The 22,218-nt window shown below is 38.1% G+C and overlaps 2 protein-coding genes and 1 long non-coding RNA gene across 3 annotated transcripts; 1 reads left to right on the top strand and 2 right to left on the bottom strand.

Moving 5' to 3' along the window:
• Positions 1-3,250: 3,250 nt before the first annotated feature.
• On the bottom strand, positions 3,251-5,822 carry LOC5575590 (4-coumarate--CoA ligase 1). Its single transcript, XM_001661996.2, has 3 exons — positions 4,957-5,822; positions 4,410-4,896; positions 3,251-4,349 (listed from the first exon to the last, which is right to left on the bottom strand). The coding sequence occupies exons 1-3, from the start codon at positions 5,613-5,615 to the stop codon at positions 3,909-3,911; spliced, it is 1,587 nt and encodes a 528-aa protein (XP_001662046.1). The 5' UTR covers positions 5,616-5,822; the 3' UTR covers positions 3,251-3,908.
• Positions 5,823-11,729: 5,907 nt separating this feature from the next.
• Positions 11,730-12,816, top strand: LOC110677100. Its single transcript, XR_002500941.1, has 2 exons — positions 11,730-12,402; positions 12,462-12,816. It is a non-coding gene; the product is annotated as an uncharacterized LOC110677100 (long non-coding RNA).
• A 4,403-nt stretch (positions 12,817-17,219) lies between these two features.
• Positions 17,220-19,226, bottom strand: LOC5575570 (4-coumarate--CoA ligase 1). The gene is made up of 3 exons (XM_001661995.2): positions 18,475-19,226; positions 17,919-18,420; positions 17,220-17,859 (listed from the first exon to the last, which is right to left on the bottom strand). Exons 1-3 carry the CDS (start codon positions 19,131-19,133, stop codon positions 17,413-17,415), a joined length of 1,608 nt encoding a protein of 535 aa, XP_001662045.1. The 5' UTR covers positions 19,134-19,226; the 3' UTR covers positions 17,220-17,412.
• Positions 19,227-22,218: the final 2,992 nt, after the last annotated feature.

The following is a 22,218-nucleotide window of genomic DNA, read 5'->3' as shown; positions in this document are numbered from 1 at the left end:
GTATTTGTCAATTCGAGCGCGCGAAATTTTCACAAGTCTTTGACGTTTAAAAAGTGAGTCATATATGTTTGTGTTTACTCAAAAGTGAGTAAGGTTGTTTTCTTTCATGGTTGAGTAAAAAGTTACTCACTTTGATAAAATAAAGTTACTCACTTTTGACAGCTAACTTGAAATTTCAAAAGTGAGTCAAAGTTACTCTCTTTTGAGTAGATTTGAACGAGCGTGTGACATAAAATACACCACGTGAAAAACACTCAAATGTGGGTAAATAACACATGGAATAAAGTTCCCCATTGTAACTACTGCACTATGGGCGGTTTCCATACAGACTGGCGGCCAAAAATATTTTTTCCATCTCATGTCGTATTTATGAGTTTTAGGATACAAATTTGATGTTTTATTTTCAAAAACAACTTTTCGAGACTAACTTTTGAATAGGGCCTATAGGGAAATATTAAACTTTGCTACTTATAATGCATATAAGCTATTTATGCGATTAACGTTGTGCAAACCATTATAAATATTAAAACTTACATAGAAATGATGATTTGAATGATTTAGCGAAATTCAGTTATTTTCTGAATTAGTATTTAGCTGTTTTCAATAGAAAATGGTTAAAAATATTGGAAAAATTCAAAAAGCCTTAAATTAAAAAAGTGCAAATTTGTGCAGCTAAATTCTTCACGATCCTTTAGTTTTCATCTCAAAGTACTCTTGGAACTGAATTTAAGCCTGGGACAACTTGGGACCAAAAAGTACTCGATGTGTTAACTATAAGCTTATTCAATTTTTTTTAACCGCTTTATAAAAAAAACATCATAAAAGCCACTATTTTGAAGTTATTTTTTATTTTTTTTTATTGTTTCTAGGAAGCTTTCGAATCGCGTAAAAACATTTTACGTAAGTATTACAGAAAAAAAGTTATATTCATTTGAGTAAACCATAGTTTTTGTTAATAAAAACAAGTTTTTCTCCATAGGCTCAACTTTGGCACCTCATATCTGAGTGTGCAATGCAAATCATGCCCTAATATTTTGGAGATTTCTTAGCAGACATGTTTACAATGAAATGGCGAACAAGAAATGAAATTAAGGGCACATCACTTTTTTGATTATTGGCCACCTGATAAGCCATAGTGTACTGGTTAGCTCAGAGGGGAGCCTTCCCGAGACTCCCTGAAACATGTGCTCAGGGTCGGCATGCCCCGAGTATGGTGACGGACTCGGTCAACGGCGTCGTATCTTGCCGGAACTGCCCAGCGAAGGGGGGGGGGGGGGGGTTGATGGACGTCCAGAACCGAAGTTCTGTCCAAAAACAGCGAGAATCTACGAATCCAGAAATGGTGATAGGTTTGTTGAGAGCGGCCTTGAAGGAAGAACCTGATTACCTGCTGTCCTATTCCACTTTACTCAACTCCTCTGCGTCTTTTCGTGTTCTAATTAACTAACACTTTGTCACTAGTTTACGCTTACGAACGTATTTGGTTGAGGGCCACAAGACAAGTGATTTTATTAAACCTGGGTCACTGTCCTTTAAGTCCGGGTCAGTGTCCCAGACCATTCGTGTCGACTCCGTGAAATCATCGTGCCCGTTAGACCGTCCATCTTGGTTACCGTCTATTGTTGACAGAGAAAACTGCACGACAATTACAAACACTACCTGCCACTATCTCCACAAATTCTCGATTTAAATTTAAACAAAATCTCAAAAACACTCCATATTGAACTACGAACACTTACACCATACAAAATGAAACGAGAAAACTTCTGCTGATCAACTGTGGACAAGAGCAAAGCAGGTAATCCATTAATCTGAGTAAGTGCTTGGACATCGTTATTGAACAATGAATTGATAATAATGCCGAAATTGTATTCTAGTTTACGGTGGTCGTAATGAAAACTGATATTTGATACCTACATGTTAATGTTGAAATACAGTTGATATTGTATATTCTTAAGTTTAAACTATTGCAGTCAGCTATAAGGAATTGATTAGTGCTTTGCTAGGGAAAGTCGAAAGCTTTTAGGAGTAAGGATAGACCAATGCAAGTGCAAGGTTGTTGTGATCGCTTGTGTTGTTTCTCCTATCGTTGATTTCGTGTCATTTTAACAACGCTAAATCTCGCAAGTCAAAAGTTCTGTAATTCGATAAACATAGTTTCTTCTCAACCTTATCTTGTGGATAACTTGGTGCTGTACGTTTTGAACTGATTTGTTGCGGCTGCTATTGGAATTTTCGCGAAGAAATTTGGTGCCAGTATGGATCAATCTACAATGGAACGACATTGCAAAAAGTGTACGCTTGCCATCAATATGCACACAGAGTTGTACACTGTCTGCGAAGGCATTTGCGGCAAATCATTCCACGCAGATTGTGTTGGTGTGCGAGAATCGGATTTATGTGCTCTTTCATGCAATATTATATGGATTTGCGATCCCTGCATGAAAATCTTCTGCAGAATGAGGGAACGAAGTTTCAACGATGCAGCTACTAACACCGATTTGCCGAGATCGATCGTTGATGACGTTAACGATCTGAAGACCACAGTTGCAGAAATTGCTCTCACGTTGTCAAAGGTTATACAAAACCAAAATTCATCTGTCTCGCATTCTACACCTATCTCCTCGCCCAAGATATTCGACGGTACCAACGACATCATAAGCAATACAAAACTGCACGAACGCACAGAATCGTCAAAAGAAACATCTGATCACGAGACCGAAGTGTTCTCGTTGTATTTATCCAATATTGACAGACGAGCAACCGAGGATGATATCAGCTTGATGGTGTCTAAGCAGCTTGGAGCAACGTTCCCGTGCTACGATGTCGTGAAGCTAATACCGAAAAGGAGGAACACTGTCTCGCTGGATTATGTGTCGTTCAGGATAGTTTTGGATAAACGATTAAAACCGGCAGCAATGACTGCTTCTACCTGGCCGAAAGGGATTAAGTTCCGAGAGTTCGTTAACCGATTCAACGACTCCTGGAAACCTTCGTAAATGTCAACCGAAACATGAGTCGAATAGTGTATATAGATAATTTCATAAATTTAGGCCTTTTTATTGAATTATGATTATTTCGTAAATGTTTTTTTCTTGTTGTTGTTGTTATTATTCATGTTTTTAGATTCAACGTTACGAGTTTGTATGTATAATGCTGATGTGTTAATGAAAAATATTGTTTGTAATCTGAAAAGACTGTAAAATGCAATGAAGAATTATAGTTTTAAGTTTTTTTTTACAGTCTGTACGACTTATTGTCGAAGACGGTGGATCAATAAATAAAGATACGATTAGGTTTGTTCCTATTCTAATATATCATGAATACAGCTTTTAGCGTTTGTTCGTGACATCACAGCGTGCTCAAAAGGCTTTCATTTACTCCTTCCCTAACATGTCTCTTGTTCAAAACTCGGTGAAAACTTTTCTTTTTTACATCAACATTTTGTGGCATCATATTTCTAATCGCAGAAAGTCTGAAAAAGTCGTACCAAATATATAGCCTCCACATTTGTAGGTAAATAGCTTTTTCGTGCATTTTACACGAGTACATTGATCCATATAGAATGATGTATGAAAAAAATATAGGAACCAAAACGTTGACTGGGTAATATCGCGCGGTATTCATTTCGTACACCACGTGGCAATAAGGTTACCAAATTGATTTTCGTTTAATCCTTCGATTTATACTTCATCTAGCTTAAAATTTAAAAAGTGTTGCATTTCACCCTGTTTAACGGTACATCAATGAAACGTTTAGTTATAAATGAAATACAATGTATTGAGAAATAATAATTATATTCTAGACAATTTTCTAAATCTTGTTCGTTCAATAAAATTGTCCACTGGCACATTCGGTTCATAATACAGAGTATCGTCTAAACACTCTAGTTAAAACGTAACCCATTCCTAGTATTTTCCTAAAACGATCATATCCTTCACAGATCGACGCAGAACTTTCCCAGCCGGCGTCATCGGCAGTTGATCGACAAAGAACACGCCACCGCGCAACTTCTTGTAATCGCTAACTTGATCGTTGACCGTATCCACCACCTCCTTTGCTGACAAACTGGATCCCGGCTGCTTCACGATCACCGCAGTAGCCAGCTCCGACGATTGATCCTTCGTAGGAATCCCTGCCACGCAAACCTGTCCCACTCCGGGAATTTTTAGAATGATATCCTCCAAGTCCGACGGCGATATCTGGAAGTTCATATACTTGATGATGTCCTTGATGCGGTCCACCACGTGAAGGAACCCCTCGCTGTCGAAGTAGCCAATGTCTCCGGTTTTGTAGAATCCTTCGTCATCGAAGGCTTTGATCGTCATCTCCTCGTTGTTGAGATATTTCTGAAAGATTCAAATGGGATGGTGATAAAGTCACGTGATCAGGCATCGGAATGGTAGTACCAAGAATTTGTATTGGTATTGCAGGCAGATTTCGCCCTTCTCGTTCGGTCCCAGCTTTCGTCCGTTTTCGTCGATAATTTTCACTGTAAGATTCTTGGCCAGCGATCCGGCGGGCAACATCGGAGAGGTTACGCAGCCAAATTCCGAGCATCCGTATATTGGCTTCACGTCGATGGTCATGAATCGCTCCCTAAGACTGGATATAATTTCGGGAGCAACCGTTGAACCACCTATGAGCCAACGCTTCACACTGCCCAGTTGTACCGTTCGGTAACTGGGATGACTTTGAATAGCTGCAATGGCCGATGGAGGCGTGAAGATGTCTTCCGCCTGGTACTGCTGGATGATGGAGAAGAACGTCTCGGCGCTAAATGGTTTCGTCGTAATGACTCGCGAACGAGTATACAGAACTGAGTTGTGAGCTGCGAACACCCCAGTCATCCAGAAAAGGGGACTGAAGTTGAAAAGCGGCCCGGCGTTCAAAGCGCTACAAATGAATTGCATTTGTTAGGTGATAACGATTTATTGAGAAATAGCTTATACTAACTCGGAAAATAGTTCGCCAGATATTAAATGTGCATGGGAAAGGCATACTCCTTTCGGTAGTCCAGTGGTACCAGAAGAACAAAGAACTGTCGCCGTCAGCTTTTTGGAATCGCCTAGATAAGGTGGAAAGAAGCATTCTTCTCCCTCTACCGGAGTAAGCAGCTCATCGACCGATAAGGCTGCCCCACGTCCATTACCCATGACATAAATCCTCGGCCGGATGCGAATAGCTTCCTTGACGGCTTCTTCCACCTCGACTCGATTGGCCTCGTCACAAAAAACGACCTTTGACTGCGTCAAACGCATCATATGGGCCAAGTCGTCACGCTTGAACACCGGAGCCAAGGGATTGACCGCGATCCCCAGAGTCACACACGCAAAGTAAACCGGGACCAAGTTTTCCGTATTGGAGCAGGCCAACGTTGCCAAATCTCCGATCAGGTAGCCCAAATTCTTCAAATGAAGCGCGACCCGAACGATTCGTCGCTTCATCTCGGCGCAGGTCATCTCATATCCGGAGTCGGCATTGATCTGGATAATCTTATCTGGCGTTCTCGAGAGAAGGTTCAGAACCACCTGCCCTATGTTGGCTTCCGGGTTCAATATGTTAGGTTCAACCTGGCCGGACCAGGTTTTGTTCGCAGAATCGTATCGGGACATGGTTTGCGTTTCTTGTTGCTGATTTTCTTACGTCCGCACTGATAGTCGTTAGAATGGGCACTGATCAAGTGTTTCCGTCCGAAAGAAAGTTATGTGTGCCTATTTACATTTTACTCGAGATGATGAATGTCTTATCAAATGTTTGCTTGTGTTTGCTTTAGCGTTTCAAGCTAGGTATCTACAACTGAACTACCGCTTCTGGCTTTGAATCTTTTAAATTCAAGCCCTAATGAACGCAAAAACTCAGTTGTCATACTTAATCTGCATAAAGCAATGTAAAACGTGACGCCATACAGATAGAGATGGACTGCTGAATGACTAGCGCCAATGTGCAGACCTCATTTGTATAGCATTATCACTGCAGATTAGTGCTTTGTCATCGGCGTATGAGTTAAACGGAGAGCCTAGACTATAATAGTAGCGATTATTTATGATCGTTCCATACACGTGAATAGCGTATCAGCTTAGAGACGATAGAGGCGTGCCCAAAGCTCAATTACTAGGGCGTTCCAAATGTAATTATCTTCGTTACACGAAAAAGTTGAACTAACGTTGATGTAAATCATCATAATAATTTTTTTAATATTTTTTTTAAATTTTTTAAAGAAAGTTTACCGAAATAGAAAAGCGAGCTGTTTCGGCGATAGCTAAAAACTTCGGCTGGATTTCTATTCAGCAATTTGTACCAATTTTGAATTGAATAGAAATCCTGCCGAACCTTTTAGCTATCGTCCAAACTTAAGTGTACTGACGAGATGTGTGTGAGGCGAGTTCCAGTGAGGGGTAAGTTTGTTGCCATTGATTCTTGATTCCCACACCCAAATGCTTATCGGCCTGCGCAATATAGGTAGACGCCAGTTTCAGAGGACCGATGATCTGAGCATGAAAAGTGAAACGGCCGATCTGAATAGGCAGATTGCTTCCAGAATGCCTTCAATCCGTAACCATACCATAAGGTAGCCAAAGTCCTGAAATCCCACCCAAAACCTGTTCCACCTCTCAAGGTCAGTGATTCGCTTCTGATCACTCCGCTCAATAAAGTCAATGCGATCGGTGATCACATTGCCTCATCCCAATGCGCAATGCATCCACGATATAGATACCTCCCCTTGTGCTGTCCCACCAGAAAACAGGATCACCTCTGAACAGATCTGCTCAGCGCTGAAGCAAACCAAAAACATGAAGGCGCCCGGGATGGGATCTTCAACCTCATCCTCAAAAATTTAAACATCAAAGTTAACGAACTTTTGAGCACAACAGATGCTTGGAATTATACGGATATATACGGATGCACTACTTTCCAAGCTCCTGGAAGATTGCCAAGATCATACCGATCCGGAAACCCGGGAAGAACCAAACTCTATCATAGAGCCATAGGCCTATCAGCCTGCTTTCAGCGCTGAGCAAACTCTTTGAAAAGCTCACCCTCTACCGACTCGTCAAGTTTGTCGATGAACGGAACATTCTCCTGCGGGAACACTTGGTGTTTAGGAAGGGGCATTCCACAACTCACCAGCTTGTAAGGGTGATGAACGCCATCAGAAGTAACAAAGTTGTATCCAAGTCCACTGCCATGGATTTGTTAGACGTCGACAAGACGTTTGACAACGTATGGCATGACGGGCAAAAGTTTGGGTTCACCCCTCAGTATGATGCAAATCGTGCAAAAGTTTGGGTTCACCAGAGCCGCACGCACATCATTTTTGTCAATATCTCTGCCATTTTTCAACCGATTTTAATAGTTTAAAGCTTTTTTGAGCGCAAATAATGGCGCGTACATGATTGGTTTGAGATTTCAAAGATTTAGGTAAGTTCAAGTGTAGCCCGAGAAGTCGTCAGTTGTTTTCCCTCTCGGGTCGCGCGCCTATTTTCTCTGAGTACTTTTATATAGCTGAGCAAACGAGTGAAGCTAAAAGTGGATTGTTGCTGCTCAAGGATGACGGATCAATTGGTGAGCTCGTTTCATACGACTATTTCTAATATATAAAATATGTATGACTGCACCTTTAATCGTTACAACGGTGAGACGTAAATATGATTTTTCAACAAACTTTGAAAGGTTCGTCACTGTGAGTGTCGACATAAACTCTGATTCATAAATTATTTATGTCTAATTTTTTTTTTCAGAACGCCTTTTTCCTTTTACCTTTATTTTTGAAATGAAAAAAATAACAAAACTTTGAATGGTTCGACACTACGAGTGTAGACTTGCGAAAGGTTCACTTTATTCAACAAACTTTGAAAGGATCGTCACGTCAAGTGTCGGCATAATTTTTCTCTACATAGATATTGTTCATATCAAATGAAAATATTATATTTACATATAAGCATGTTTATATCTCACCAATAATTATTTATCATGGTCTAATCGCTTATCAAAGTGAATCCTGTAACGGTCCTCCCCATTAACAAACATCCCTCCCAGTAACCTTTGTGGAGATGCAGAGGCAAACACGGTCTCCAAGCAAAGGTTACACACTAACATTCCTTCCCTCAATCCCAACTGACTGCAAGGACGTGGCCGGCGTCGTTATTGACCATGTATAAATAGAGGCACTGAATTATGCACACTGAAGAAGAATATGGCAAATCCCAGCCGATCTTCTAGTTGATTCTTTGTGCATTTTCACTGACTTCGGTCAATCACGGAATAGCAACCATTGATGTGTAGTCAGTCTAAGCTAAGCTATGCTACTCTTGACTTCCAATACACGTATGAATGATGCAAGGCCAAAAGAGCATGAATCAGTCATACATATAGCGGCAGTGAAGTGTTTTGCCTAAGGATATGGAAAAGGAGGGTTTTGTGTGGTTTTTTTTTGTAAATAGCTCTGTGGAACAAGTTTGTTATTAGTAAAAAATTTAGTTGATCTTATTCACCTTGCAATCAGTTATAAGAATATTTACAGAAACATAATACTTATCTTTTCTCGGCCAATACGCTGCCATGTATTTCCTCTCGGATGATTTTTTCCTCGTTGTAATGGCGGGTTAGATATGAAAACAGGGATAAAGAGAAAAGAAATGTTAGTGATTGTTACATGCTTTATTGCTGTATTGACCTACAATGAAATCATACAAAATTCACTCTTTTAATTCCCATGGTACCAATCCCAAGGCAGCTTCCGAAAAACTCCATGGCAATGTTCACTGTACGCCATGTGCGGCATTCAGGACATCTCAACACTACTGATGACGAACAACAAAAAATGAATCCAAAAGAGCAAAAACCTTAATGTTTCAATGTAGGACAATCCAGCTTTATTGCATGTGAGAAGGTTTTAGTGATATTCTCACAACGGCCATTCAGAATGGTTCGACGGATGTAGATAAAAGATCATTATGATTAAATTAACGCGACGACATGTTAGTAAGCTCAAAACAATTATTGTAGTTGCAACTTTTAATTTAAATAGTTAAGCTAAGGGTCGGTTATTGTACATAACTTTATAGATAAGCAGAAGTATAGCACGAACGCGAAGTAATGACCTTCCATCCCATCTTCAAGTGCTCCCCACAAGCACAACACTTCATTCTGGCACTTTAGAACGTCCATGTTGTAACTTGTTCACACAAGAAATCTGCCTCGACCGAGTTGGCAAAACGCGTACCCGTACCCCTTTCTGAACCAAAGGACTGACTGTTTCACTGATTTTGAATACTTTCTAGATTTTTCCGCCAAAATTTCATTGGGTCTCTTCAAAGAATATAAGATTACGATTCTAATGACACATTGATTTAAAATGTTGGTCGATCCAATGCTGAGGAAATTGGATATGATTTTTCAGTGTGTTTTTTGAAAAATACCACAACTTTAAGTAAAAGTTTAGTATACAAAATTCAAAAAAATGTTTTTGGAAAAATACATACGAAGTAAGGATAACTCTTTGCCTTTCGAATGCGGCTTAAAGAGTTTCAATTGGACTTGTAATCTCAGAGATATGGACAGAACACTTTTGTATGTTTTTTAGGGGGTGAACCCAAACTTTTGCACGGGAGTGTACCTCTATTTACTTAATTAGGGGTTGCTGAATCCATTGCCGTTTACAGAAATATCATAGCACGTCTAGTTTTTGAGATATTGGTTGTTGAAAATGCAAAAATTGACTATTTTAGCCAACTTGCATGCAAGTTTGCCAGCTGGTTTAATGTGTATAACAATACTTATCATCAAAGTTTATAATGCTTTTGATGCGGAAAAGTTATTTTTTGATGGTTTAAAAAAGTATTGTATTTTGTCATATAAGAGAAACGAAGAATTTTGGGAACCCGGGCAGCACTGGCTGAGGGAAAGTCGTGCATTTTTAACATGGTATTCAAATGGTGAAAAAAAAGTGGAAATGTCATGGTAAAATAGATGAAAAACATATATCCGAACGTAGAAAAGAGCAAAGTCGCGAGTGCAAGTTAAATTTCAATTGGAAAATGTATAAAAAGTTAATAATTTAGAATTTTAAAAGGTGGACTTGATGTGAAAAAAATTATCGATGACAGCATGCGCGGGGAGAAGTGATAAGTGTTTGAGTGAACGCGGTCTCAGTAGTAGTGGTAGTGAAAGGTAGGACGGGTGGAAGTGATGTGGTGTGAGAGATAAGCGTGTGGAGAATTGCTGCTTGCGAGGCTTACCCACACCAACAGACTAAAGTGATCTCTTGGAAGGGGGAAAGAGAGGCGGGTATGAGCAAGATGATGGTACGATTAGAAAACTGGGCATGTACAATGGTGTTCAATTGGAGTGTTGCATATTGATACAGTGCCCGTTTGATTTTCGCAACTTTACCGTTCGATCTTTATTTCGAGAAGCCCAGCAAGCGGGTACAGTTTTCGCATAAGCAAAGTGTTCTGGCCTTTTTTTCGATTTTCGAGAAGATCAGCAAGTGGATCCGATTTTCGTACCGCCCTATCGCAGAAGTGGGAGTTTGTTTTTTTCCCGGGTTTTGAACAGTTTCGTAGTTACTCGCATAAATAATACTCTATAAATAACGGTGGAATAGTTCGACGACATCGTTTTGACGACCAGCTGCAAGGATAAAGAAAACCGGTGAGATCTTTTCATGATGAATTGTATTATTTGATTATATTTCCAATGTTTCATGCATTTTGGGTTGGGTGGGACCATCAGGGCACCCGATTGAAGCGAGATGGATAGGAAGAGTGAAACTGTCAACTTCCTATTGCCAACATTTCGTGGAAAAAGGGCGGGCTCTTCTTCCCATCTATTGGGTCTTTCTGACAAGCAAGGGCTTGATTGTACGACTGTTTGTGTGAACTTACTTTTGGAAGGAGATTCTTTTTCACTTGCGGGTTTCGCGTAAGTGTCTCTGCTTACGGGTCCGCCATTCGTTTTTGGCCCTTCAGTCAGGAGTATGATTGAATACAAATAGTCATACAATTTTGAACAAATTGTTTTGTTAGAACAGGCCATTGCTACCGGTGGATACCTTGCTACAATAGATGGCAGCTTATATCATCATCATCATCATAAGAGAAACGAAGAATTTTGTATGGAGACTGCAAGCTTGTTGAAAAAAAAACGATTCAATCTAAATTTATTCGTGAAACTTCAACCAAAATGTATCTGAAACGAAAGTTTAAGTCCTCTTTTGCATACTTGGTGGATGAGATCGCAAAAAAGTTTGATAAAATATACTTCAAATTTTAGGTAAACATCAATAAAACCATATTTTATACAATTTTGGCGACCTGTAGCTAAAAATTGTGACGTGCTGGGATATTTCTGAGAACAGCATCAGATTCAGCAACCTCAAATCTACTAGAGACATATAATTAGACCCTTGAGACACTCAAACATTATTATTATTATTATTATCTTTATTAAGGAGATTTTCAGCCCTATTGCTGGTACATCTCCGTCACTCAAACATGTCATTTTTGTTGCGCTGTGTTATCATTGGTAACGGAATGAAGGCTTTCCGTTCTAATGACGGGTCGGAAAAAATCTGCTTTCCCGATCTGCGCATTTGCGTCGCCGATAACTATCTTGACGTCTTGTTTTGGGCACTCTCCGTAGGCCTTATCCAGGCTCTCATAGAATTCATCGTTCATGTCATCGGGCTTATCGTTCGTTGGCGTATATAGGGTAAGGGATCTAATTTTCGACCCAGTGCTAATTTTCGACCCATTGATAAAACAAACGTTATTTTAACTACTATTTGAAATTTTCAAACATTTATAAATCACTGGAATATGCCATTGCAGTTAAATCTATCATGATCCAATAAAAAATGCATCTATGTAACGGAGTTTTAATCCTAAATTGATAAATCCTGATTTTCTTGTGTCTGAATCAGTCCTTTTTCTTCCATTGATGAAAATTCGTCACATATTGAAAAGGCTCAAATCAGTATAAAAACTGATCAAAGTGATGCCTAATCGATAAAGTTTGGTGAAACCTGATAAAATTTAAGCAAATTGTAATTAATTTTGTGCATCTATAAATGAAAATAAATTTTATTACGCGTTTGAAATTGTTCGAAAATTGAAACACCAGGTTTCAATTTTCGACCGATCGAAAAAGCATGCCATGATTTCAGCAGGTGATGTGTTTTAGTTTTCGACCCTTCATCAAAAGTAAACATCGTTCATAGTGGTGGTTGTTCTTTCGTGGAGTTGAATTTCTTGCTTCAACGGTTTTGAACCAAAACGGTAAGAAAAATACTGATCTTGCTTCAATTTTATCAAAATTATATGGATTAACATATTATAGCGCCCAGAAAAGTACAGACAAGTCTACGCAGTAGCCGACATCCAGCAAATAGCATCTAAGGTAGTCAACAAGAACTCTATTATGGAATTCCGAAATTTCATATACATATTCAATTCAAGATTAGCGAAGAAATATCTATCAGTCCGTTATTCGTCCTGGACCGACCATAATGGAGGAGGAGACCGAATTTGAAGAGTTGATATTCGGCAGTCAGCGACGGGGATGGCTAGTGAAATGTGACTCAATGTTGGAGCATGTTGAAGGGTTTCTTGATACTGCTGAAAGGCAAAACTATTTTAAAGACAACCATCCAGGTGAATTGATAGAGCAAGATAAATAATATCGCAATATTCTTAGAAAGGAGTTGAAGAGAGAATCCGAAATGAAGAAACAAGACCACGCTGAAGCAAAACGATTCGAGCAAAATTTGTAGTGAAAAAAAAGGAAAACAATGTACCGAAATGACCCATAAAATAAAAGTCAAAGCCTGAAAAAGCAGTCAAAGTCGAGAGCTAAGAGAAGAATTTGAGTTTTTACTTGAACTATTAAATAATGAAATAAAATGAATGTTTTATACAAAATGGTTTTACATGTTTAAATGGCAATATCACATTGCTGTACTATATCCTATCGCAACAGTAGAATATAATGTAGTTTGATCCACGTAAAACCGTTTAAATGGTAGAAAAATCGATCAGTGTTTATGAATGTCGCTTATCCTTATGTACAGGTTGTACATAAGGATCAAGAACCCATCATTCAATCATCAGCAATCATCAAAAATGAAAAAAAAAAAACACACATTGAACATTGCTTAAATTTTGAGCAAAAAAAAACGTTAAACGATGATGGTTGTTTTCTTCTCAAATTATGATATCGTAGTTCACAACTTAATCACGCAATTCCACAAACAATCTATTAGACTATTGACGAAACGTTTTACATTCAATATCTTCAAAGGATGTGACAGGGATACAAAACCAGTATTTATGGTATTCAGGAGCATTCCATAGATCTATCAGATAATAACTGTTGAACTGCTTATCATAAAGTTCGTTACGGAAATGGGAAGCATACACTGTTTCCACTGGAATGTAATTCTAAAAGAAAAATCAAAAGAAGAATATTCAACAGTTTCAATTTTTTTTTCATACAATATACCCGCTATATTGTTTCAATCTGGTACAGGTCGAAAACTAGCACATGCATGGGTCGAAAAATAAGACAGTGGGTCGAAAACTAGCACAAAAAGATAAAGTCATTAATCTATAAAAATACAACAAATGCAATTAAATATCATCTAATAGAAGTTATATACAGGGTGTCCGCAAATTATCCGAACAGCAAAATATTGGAAAGACAAGTCGAGTCTAGTACACGACACTGAAGACGGCTTTACAGTTGAGGTCGAAATACGCGTATCTGTCAAAGGATAAAAAATCTAGTGGAATTAAATGGTATAGTACTAAATTCGGTTTTTTCATCTACTTATAGGTATTCTACTAAACAGCTCGAAGATTTATTATCATCATGTTTACAATCATCTTATTTCAGGCTAACTGCTTGTGCAAAAACCAAAATAAAAAAGGGCAAAATGGTTATGTTCCCATAAAATACACACAGTTTCAGCAAAAAAAAATTAAAGTCTATGGTGACGATCCAAAAAACTTCTTGAAAGTGTGTCGTCAATATCTGACAGCTCCATAGAATTAATTTTGCATTTTATTAAGAAAAAAATCATGTTAGTTGATCCTTTAGAAACAGTATACTTAAACCTTTAGAAACAGTATACTTATACCTTATAAGGTTAGTAAGAAATAATTTCGGATGAAAAAGTTCAACTCTTTTACTACCAAAGGGGAGAAAACATATGGGGCCAGAAAAAGTTATATGTCTAATAAGCGGTTTCTTCACCACCGCTTAGGCCTTAAACCAGGTTTAATCGTATGGGTAAACGTGGTTTACGGCTTAAGCGAAGGTGAAGAAATCGGCCCTAACTCTGACAATGCATATCTCCGTCGATTTCTTAGCGATTTTCAACATTTTTGCTGCAATGGAATCAGACACTATTCAAAATCAATATTCATTTTAAAGTTGTTTAAATAAACATTACACCTACAGTTTTTCTAACAAAACATATTTTCCAGTTGGCACAAATTTTGCATTGTGACAACGTTCAAGGTGAGAAATTACGTTAAATTAGTTAAAAAAATCCCAATCAACATGTTTGAGTTCAATTGTAAATTTTTAATTACACTCAAAATTTGTTTTCGCTTAAAAATTACGAAAAAAACACTATTTTTCAACCTGTTTTCCTATAAATCAAAATTCGACCCATCGAAATATAGTTTTTCTACATACATTTGAATGTAGAAGCCCAACGAACGTGTTTGAGCAGAAATATAAACTTTTGTTCTAGGATACTCGACTGGAAGGATTTTAACTGTGTTTTCATGGCTTTCGTAGTCTAGGGAAATCAAAACTTTCCGTTTTGATTTCCCTAGACTGCGAAAGCCATAAAATCACAGATAAATTTTTGATTATTTTTAAACTATCTATTACTTAGAAAACTATGGAAACTTTTTTTCAAACTGATCTCCTATAAAGCAAATTGAAAGAGATAACTGAAACATGACTGCTGAAGTATAGTGAATATCTTTGTGTATTAATTCACATTTTAAATTAAATTACTTTTCAAATTTATTTCAATTTCGAAGCTCTGAAATACCCAAAATATCGAAATGTAAAGCGTTGGCATGTAGTTTTTTCGTTATAAACTTTATTATAGAAGTCTAGTGTACATGTTTGGGCAGAAATCGTAATAGTTGATTGCATTCGAAATTTATTTTATAGGTTATAGAAGCTCAGTGAACATTTTTGTGTAGAAATAGATAGTTTTTATTACACTATATGGAGACTTGAATTTCGGTCTAGCCAGTGCCGGATTTGGGCTTCGGGGGGCCCGGGTTAGACCTCATAAAGGGGGTCCCTTTATACAAAATTTATCACGTTTTGAGATTCTGCAAACCAACGTATTGAATTTGAGTTTTAAACGAGATTGTGATCTATATGCAATACATTGAAAAATTCAACTGTTTTAAAACTTTCCAACAGTATTTTAATGTGATTTTTCGTCCAATGGGAAAAAATATAGCAATTCGTAGAAGTTTGGCTGGTTTTTGGCTTCTTTATGATTATGGAGTGAAAAATTGCTGAAAATGTTCAAAGCCGTTTTTCTCCAAAGTTCCTTGTGATTCTGTTTGCTGCAAGTTTCCAATTTGTCTCTGGATGGAAAAAAAATATTTACAGTACTCGCTAGAATAAAGCACACAAAGGCTAATTTTCATAAAAAATGTTAAGTTTGGAGATCTGCATCTCTGCATCTAGCAAACCGATTGACCTGAAATTTGAATTGCATGTTGGAAATATCTTCAAATTAGATCTGTGATGATTTACAATTTCTATGCAAAAGTGTCTAAGTTATCAACATTCGCCCATTTTGACAAAAATGTTCAAATTTTGATACTAAGATATTTTGAAAACAAACAATTTACGATAAGTATAATCTTCTACAATGTTTTGCATTTCATCTAAGTGAACAGAAGCATGCCTGCTTCTAAATATTCACATTTCAATTATAAAGCAATTTGAAATGTTTTGCTTTCTATCAAATATTATTTGTTCCAAACTCTTGAATAGAATTTGATTAATTTCTTATAAATTAAATTTCAAGTTTTTCATAAGATGTTATTCAAATTACAGGCCAATCGGTTTGTTAGAAGCTGTTTGATGTTGTATAAAAATCGGCCTTTAAGTACTGTTCTCATGCTGGTACTGTATATTTTATGGAATATATTCCAAGCTAAGCCTTTACTAAATCAAAACTAAGCCTATACTGAATTCAAAGAAAACTTCATACACTATGGCATACAAAGTAGAGAAAAAAAATACTGACTACCGCAACATAAAAGAATTTCGTTTCTGATAGCATTTCAAATACATTCAAATTTTTCAATTATTTGAATTGAGCAGTGCCTTACAGGTTTGGCCGTATTTTTTAAGTTCCTGCAAAAACGTTTGACGCATCTTTAATTCCAATATTTTTTTGAAAAAATCATATTTCTTATAATCATTGATAACACAGCGTAACAAAAATGACATTTTTGCGTGTCTCAAGGATCAAATTATGTGTGTCTAGTAGATTTGGGGTTGCTGAATCTGACGCCATTCTCAGAAATGTTCCAGCACGTCACAATTTTTAGCTACAGGTCGCCAAAGTTGTATAAAACACTGATTTTATTAATGTTTACATGAAATTTAAAGTACAATTTATCATACTTTTTTGTAATCTAATCCACCAAACATGCAAAATAGAACTTGAACTTTCATTTCAGACAAAATTTGATTGAAATTGCGCGATTAAATTTCGATTAAACCGATTTTTTCAACATGCTTGCAGTCTCCATACAAAATTCTTCGTTTCTTCTATATGGCTAAATACAACAATTCTCTAAACCATCAAAAAATAACTTTTCCGTATCGAAAGTAATACAAACTTTGATGATAAGTATCGTTATACATATAAAGTTTGAATTCTGTGGCAAATTAAGCCAATATATTACCTTACAAGTTGGCAAACTTGCATGCAAGTTGGCTGAAATAGTCATTTTTTTGCATTTTCAACAGTCAATATCTCAAAAACTAGATGTTCTATGATATTTCTGAAAACGGCAATGGATTCAGCAACCCTTAATTAAGTGAATACCGGTATTTTGGTGCTGGAGACAAAAACGTGTTCCGCAGTGTAATAATTGACCAAACCATACTGTGCGATTCGAATATTAGGTGGGGAAAAAATTAACTCAAATTATGGAAAATTGACTTAAAATTTTGAATTATATGTTAAAATGTGCAAAGAGAAAGGTATTGAAAGGTATTTTGAAATGTTGTTTGTTCTTAATTTTGGCATTTGCCCCCTTGGCACCCCCCCAAATCCGGGCCTGGGTCTAGCTAGTTAAATTATTTAACAGTTTCCACTGCAAATAATTCCAAGTAATAAGCAACAGTAAATTACTTGAACCCTTTAATTTCCCACAACATCTCCCTCACAACTCTTCGAAGAATTTTCCCCGATGGTGACAAGGGTAAACGATCGACGAAGTATACTCCTCCACGGAGACGTTTGTAGTCGCCAACTTGCTGTTCAACCTGCTTCACGATTTCTCCTTCCGTCAGCTTTGAACCCGGTTGCAGAACAACCATAGCCGTCGGCAAATCGGACGAACGATCCACCGTTGGAACCCCGGCGACGCAAACCTGCTTCACCCCGTCAATCTTCAGAATCACTTCCTCCAAATCCGACGGCGATATCTGGTAGTTCATGTACTTGATGATGTCCTTGATGCGATCGACCACGTACAGGAAACCGTTCGCGTCGAAATAGCCGACATCTCCGGTTTTGAAGAACCCTTCGTCATCGCTGGCATCCAGAGTCATTTGGGCGTTGTTAAGGTATCCCTGGAATAGAATTTCGTTGTTAGTAGAAAAAGCTATGCTATCTGAACCTAGGACATTACCAAAAATTGATGTTTGAACCTGGCACGTATTTCCCCTTTTTCGTTGGGACCAAGCTTGTTTCCCAAGTCATCCACAATTTTTACCGTCACATTTTTGGAAAGCGATCCAACGGATCCAATCGCGAACGGTAACATAGAAGAGACGATGAGACCCACTTCAGAACAACCGTAGATAGGTTTCACGTCGGTTGCTTGGAAGCGTTTCGCTAGACTAGCCAGGATATCCGTAGATACCGGAGCCCCACCGATGGTCCAGCGCTTCAAACTGCTGAAGTTGATCGAACGGTACCGAGGATGACTTTGGATGGCTTCTATGCAAGCAGGAGGAGTGAAGGTGTCTTCCACTTTATAGTTCTCTATTATGGAGAAAAAGGCGTCGACACTGAACGATTGGGTAGTGATGACTCGTGGTCGGATGTACAGTAAAGAAGTGTGAACGGATAACACTCCGGTTAACCAAAACAGTTGACTGAAGTTGAAGATCGGTCCGGCATTCAGAGTTCTGCGAAATGAGGACATTTAGTAAATATCCAGTGAAAAACGATTAGTAGCTTACTCTGCGAAACCTTCGGCCTCGATTAGATGGGCATGCGAATAGCAAACACCTTTTGGACGCCCTGTAGTACCCGAAGAGCACAAAATCGCTGCCATGATGGCTTTCGAGTTCCCAAGGTAAGGCGCTTCAAAACTTTCTTCGCCTTCCACTGGAGACAGAAGATCTTCCACCGACAAAGCGCATTCTGAAGCAGCGCCCATCACGTAGATCCTCGGTTTAACGCGTATAGCCTCATCTACAGCTTCCTTCACCACTGTGAGGTTGTTCACATCGCAGAACACGACCTTCGACTGCGTCAATCGCATCATGTGACCCAGGTCATCCTTGTTGAACACCGCAGCTAGAGGATTGACTACCAATCCTAAAGTCAGACATCCGACGTATACAGGAACCACATTGTCCGTGTTGATACAAGCCAGCGTTACCAAGTCACCTTGTCGGTAGCCCAGCTTTCGGAGATTCAGAGCCACGCGGACACTTCGCTTCTTCAACTCAGCGCAGTTCATCTCATATCCGGTGTCGGCATTGATCTGAATCACTTTGGATGGATGTCTTGACATAACATTTAGGAAAATTTGCCCTAAATTGGCTTCCGGATTGAAAACACCTGGTAGCGCTGGACCGCTCCAAAGTTTCGCGTTTGGGTTGTATGTTGCCATAGTTAGTTCGGAACGACGGGCGATATCAAACTGAATCGTAATTTATCGATGTCGCCAGTATTAAGCAGTACCCCGAGATATGTGCATTTCCTGTGTAATTGCACATGCTGAATACGGTCGAACATGATTTGAAATGCACTCACGCAGCTCCATAAGTGAGCGACCGTGAAATCGTCATGCGCATTCATGCACTGTGTTGCACTGATGACGTTTTTGTCCAAATAGGGCTTAGGGTTGTGGCTATCAGAATCTTTTTTTTTTCTCTGTGTCAAACGGTAGAAGTGGCACGCGATCTCTAATGATGGTGATTGAAGTGTGAACAATAGTTTCGTTACAGTAGTTGTAATTTGCAAGAGTTGATTGATAGCTTGATTTTATTACTATAATTAATTTACAAAATTGTGGGGTTACAGATAACTGATGAGAGAAAATGCCGCTTTTACGATAGGAAAAATATAAGCGTTTCATACAAGAACGTGATAAGCCTAGACGAGTGGCATTACGTCCTCACTTGGACAGAGCCTGCTTCTCAGTTAAGTGTCCTTATGAGTACTTCCACAGTTATCAACTGAGAGCTTTCTTTGCCAAAGTTGCCGTTTTCGCATTCGTATATCGTGTGGCAGGTGCGATGATACTCTATACCCAAGGAAGTCAAGGAAATTTCCATTACGAAAAGATCCTGGACCTACCGGGAATCCAACCTAGACACCTTCAGCATGGCTTTGTATTGTTGCCTAGGACTCTAACCACTCGGCTAAGGAAGACCATTCACAGTACACGTGAATATCTATTCAACCATATTTGAACGGTATAGATTACTAGTTGGAATCTGTAGTTGCGTCAAAATGAGGGTCTCTTAAGGGACTTTTTTTCGAATGTAGCAGGTTCCCGGTGGCCACCATGACCAACTCCGGATCTCCTGGAGGGTTTCTGAAACTAGACATGTGTGCCTTCTCATTCAAGCCCAACAGAACTGAAATCAGTCAACAGGCTGTTTGAAATTTGTAACTTTTTATTTATTTATTTATTTTAACTAAAAACATAGAAAGAGGGAAAAGCCCCTTTGAGTGATTATCATTAAAGATATCGTTTTTAAAAAGGCATAAAACTTCTTCATCTTTTCTAAAATCGTTATAAAAAATATTTAAACTAAAGGCTCAAACGGCATCAATCCACAGCAGAGCCAAAATCTTCAAGGAGGACATGGAACCAGAATCTACTTCAAACCATCGAAACGGGACGGACCTGGGGAAATATTCTTCAAACCAATTCTGAACTAAAAATGAAACAAGTATCAAACATAATATGAAGCATCACTTAAAAATCTATAAAGTAATTTCAAAGATGGTATAAATCTCCTTCCTAAAATGTCTCGTACAGATGAAGGAAGATGATCATGATTTTTCTTTAAATCGCAAAAAAATTATTTCTTTGAATAATGTACCGAGTGCAGTTTAAAACTATATGATCAGTATCTTCATAAGTTTCACCACAATCGCATAAATTAGAATCACTTATTTTAGTACTTGTTCGTATACACGAATAGTGCATCGTAGCGCCATCTATTTGTGATATCTTGTCGACCGTCAGCAACAACTATCTCGTTTATCGGTTATGCTCTTCTTCGTTAAAATCGTTATCTAGTCTTCCGGCAACATTCACAAGATGGAGACACTCAATATAAAAGCTCCAGCACGCTCGTGACTTTCTCTCTGTTTCTGCTACTACTCGACGCCTGCCATCATCGATCTACTACAACTCCTTAACCAACAGCAAATTAAGTGAACTTTGTAAAAGTGAATTATTGTAGTATAAGTGAATTAGCTATTTGAAACAATAAATAAAGTATTTTAATAAAGTTATGCATTGTAATGAACTTACCAGTGAATAAAGTGAACTATTGAACTTAAACTTACCTATAGTATCAGTTGGTGCTTCTAGAAGAAAGAAGAAGAAGAAAATATGTACTTACCTGTTTGATACCGATACGCATGTCCCCGTTGTACCTACTGTGCTGTGGTAACTAGTGATTTGAGCACAGAAACACTGTTCTGCGCCGAGCAATCGAACAGTACTATATAAGTGAATATTGGGGCCTTCCTTAGCCGAGTGGTTAGAGTCCGCGGCCACAAAGCAAAGCCATGCTGAAGGTGTCTGGGTTCGATTCCCGGTCGGTCCAGGATCTTTTCGTAAATTAAATTTCCTTGACTTCCCTAGGCATAGAGAGTATTTATCTGCCACACGATATACGAATGCGAAAATGGCAACTTAGGCAAAGAAAGCTCTCAATTAATTACTATGGAAGTGCTCATAAGAACACTTAGCTGAGAAGCCGGCTCTGTCCCAGTGGGGACGTTATTGCCAAGAAGGAAAAAAGTGAATATTACAAATGACGGAACTTTGAAGTCGATTTAAAAAAAGAACGGCCACTTCAGATTTTAATCGTCCAAATTGGGCATATTTTAGAGAATTTTTTTTTCTAACATCGATTTTTTTTAGTCCAAAATGATTTTTTTATTTTATTTTTATTTCGCTTTAAATAGTCTAGTATGATCATATTTTCAAGTGATAAATGAGTTTTAATCACAAAATAGATCATAGGGAAAGTGTACCACTTATGGCCGTAGTGGTTCCCTATTTGGCCATAGGAGATATTTTGATAATTTTCACATTTTTGGTCTTTTTGAATGCTTTAGCATCAAGATATATCTGAAATCTAACTACTACGACACACAAAAATTTTCAAAATTTGTAGACATTAAAGTAATTACGTATGGCGAAATAGGGAACCACTATCACGGTGCCCCGACAGACCGTTATTATGCAAAAAAATTGTCCATCAATTCTGAGCACAGGGCTCGATTTCTGAGGTTATTTTGCACCTCTGGACCAATTTTTAAAAAAATCCCTAGGAGAAATCTGGAGAAATCTTGATTTGAAGTTTTAGATCAAAAATTTCAATATAATCCTCATTTATATTTTGCAAAAAACTTACAAAAACACTCAAAAAGTTGGCAAAACTGTTCTCAACTAGTATAAAATTGTTACCGTTTTTATAATTAGACATTAACAACTAACTAAACTT

Source organism: Aedes aegypti, chromosome 2 (genome assembly GCF_002204515.2).
Source record: "Aedes aegypti strain LVP_AGWG chromosome 2, AaegL5.0 Primary Assembly, whole genome shotgun sequence".
Lineage (NCBI taxonomy): Eukaryota > Metazoa > Arthropoda > Insecta > Diptera > Culicidae > Aedes > Aedes aegypti.
This window is presented reverse-complemented; position numbering and strand designations above follow the sequence as displayed.

Excerpts from the sequence above, each read along its gene's own strand:
- LOC5575590 (XM_001661996.2), bottom strand. The coding sequence starts at position 5,615 with ATGTCCCGATACGATTCTGCGAACAAAACCTGGTCCGGCCAGGTTGAA. Across the intron at positions 4,897-4,956 it reads TCTGGCGAACTATTTTCCGA|CGCTTTGAACGCCGGGCCGC; the intron begins GTTAGTATAAGC and ends ATTCATTTGTAG. Across the intron at positions 4,350-4,409 it reads AATACCAATACAAATTCTTG|AAATATCTCAACAACGAGGA; the intron begins GTACTACCATTC and ends TGAATCTTTCAG.
- LOC5575570 (XM_001661995.2), bottom strand. The coding sequence starts at position 19,133 with ATGGCAACATACAACCCAAACGCGAAACTTTGGAGCGGTCCAGCGCTA. Across the intron at positions 18,421-18,474 it reads GAGGCCGAAGGTTTCGCAGA|AACTCTGAATGCCGGACCGA; the intron begins GTAAGCTACTAA and ends CTCATTTCGCAG. Across the intron at positions 17,860-17,918 it reads GGTTCAAACATCAATTTTTG|GGATACCTTAACAACGCCCA; the intron begins GTAATGTCCTAG and ends ATTCTATTCCAG.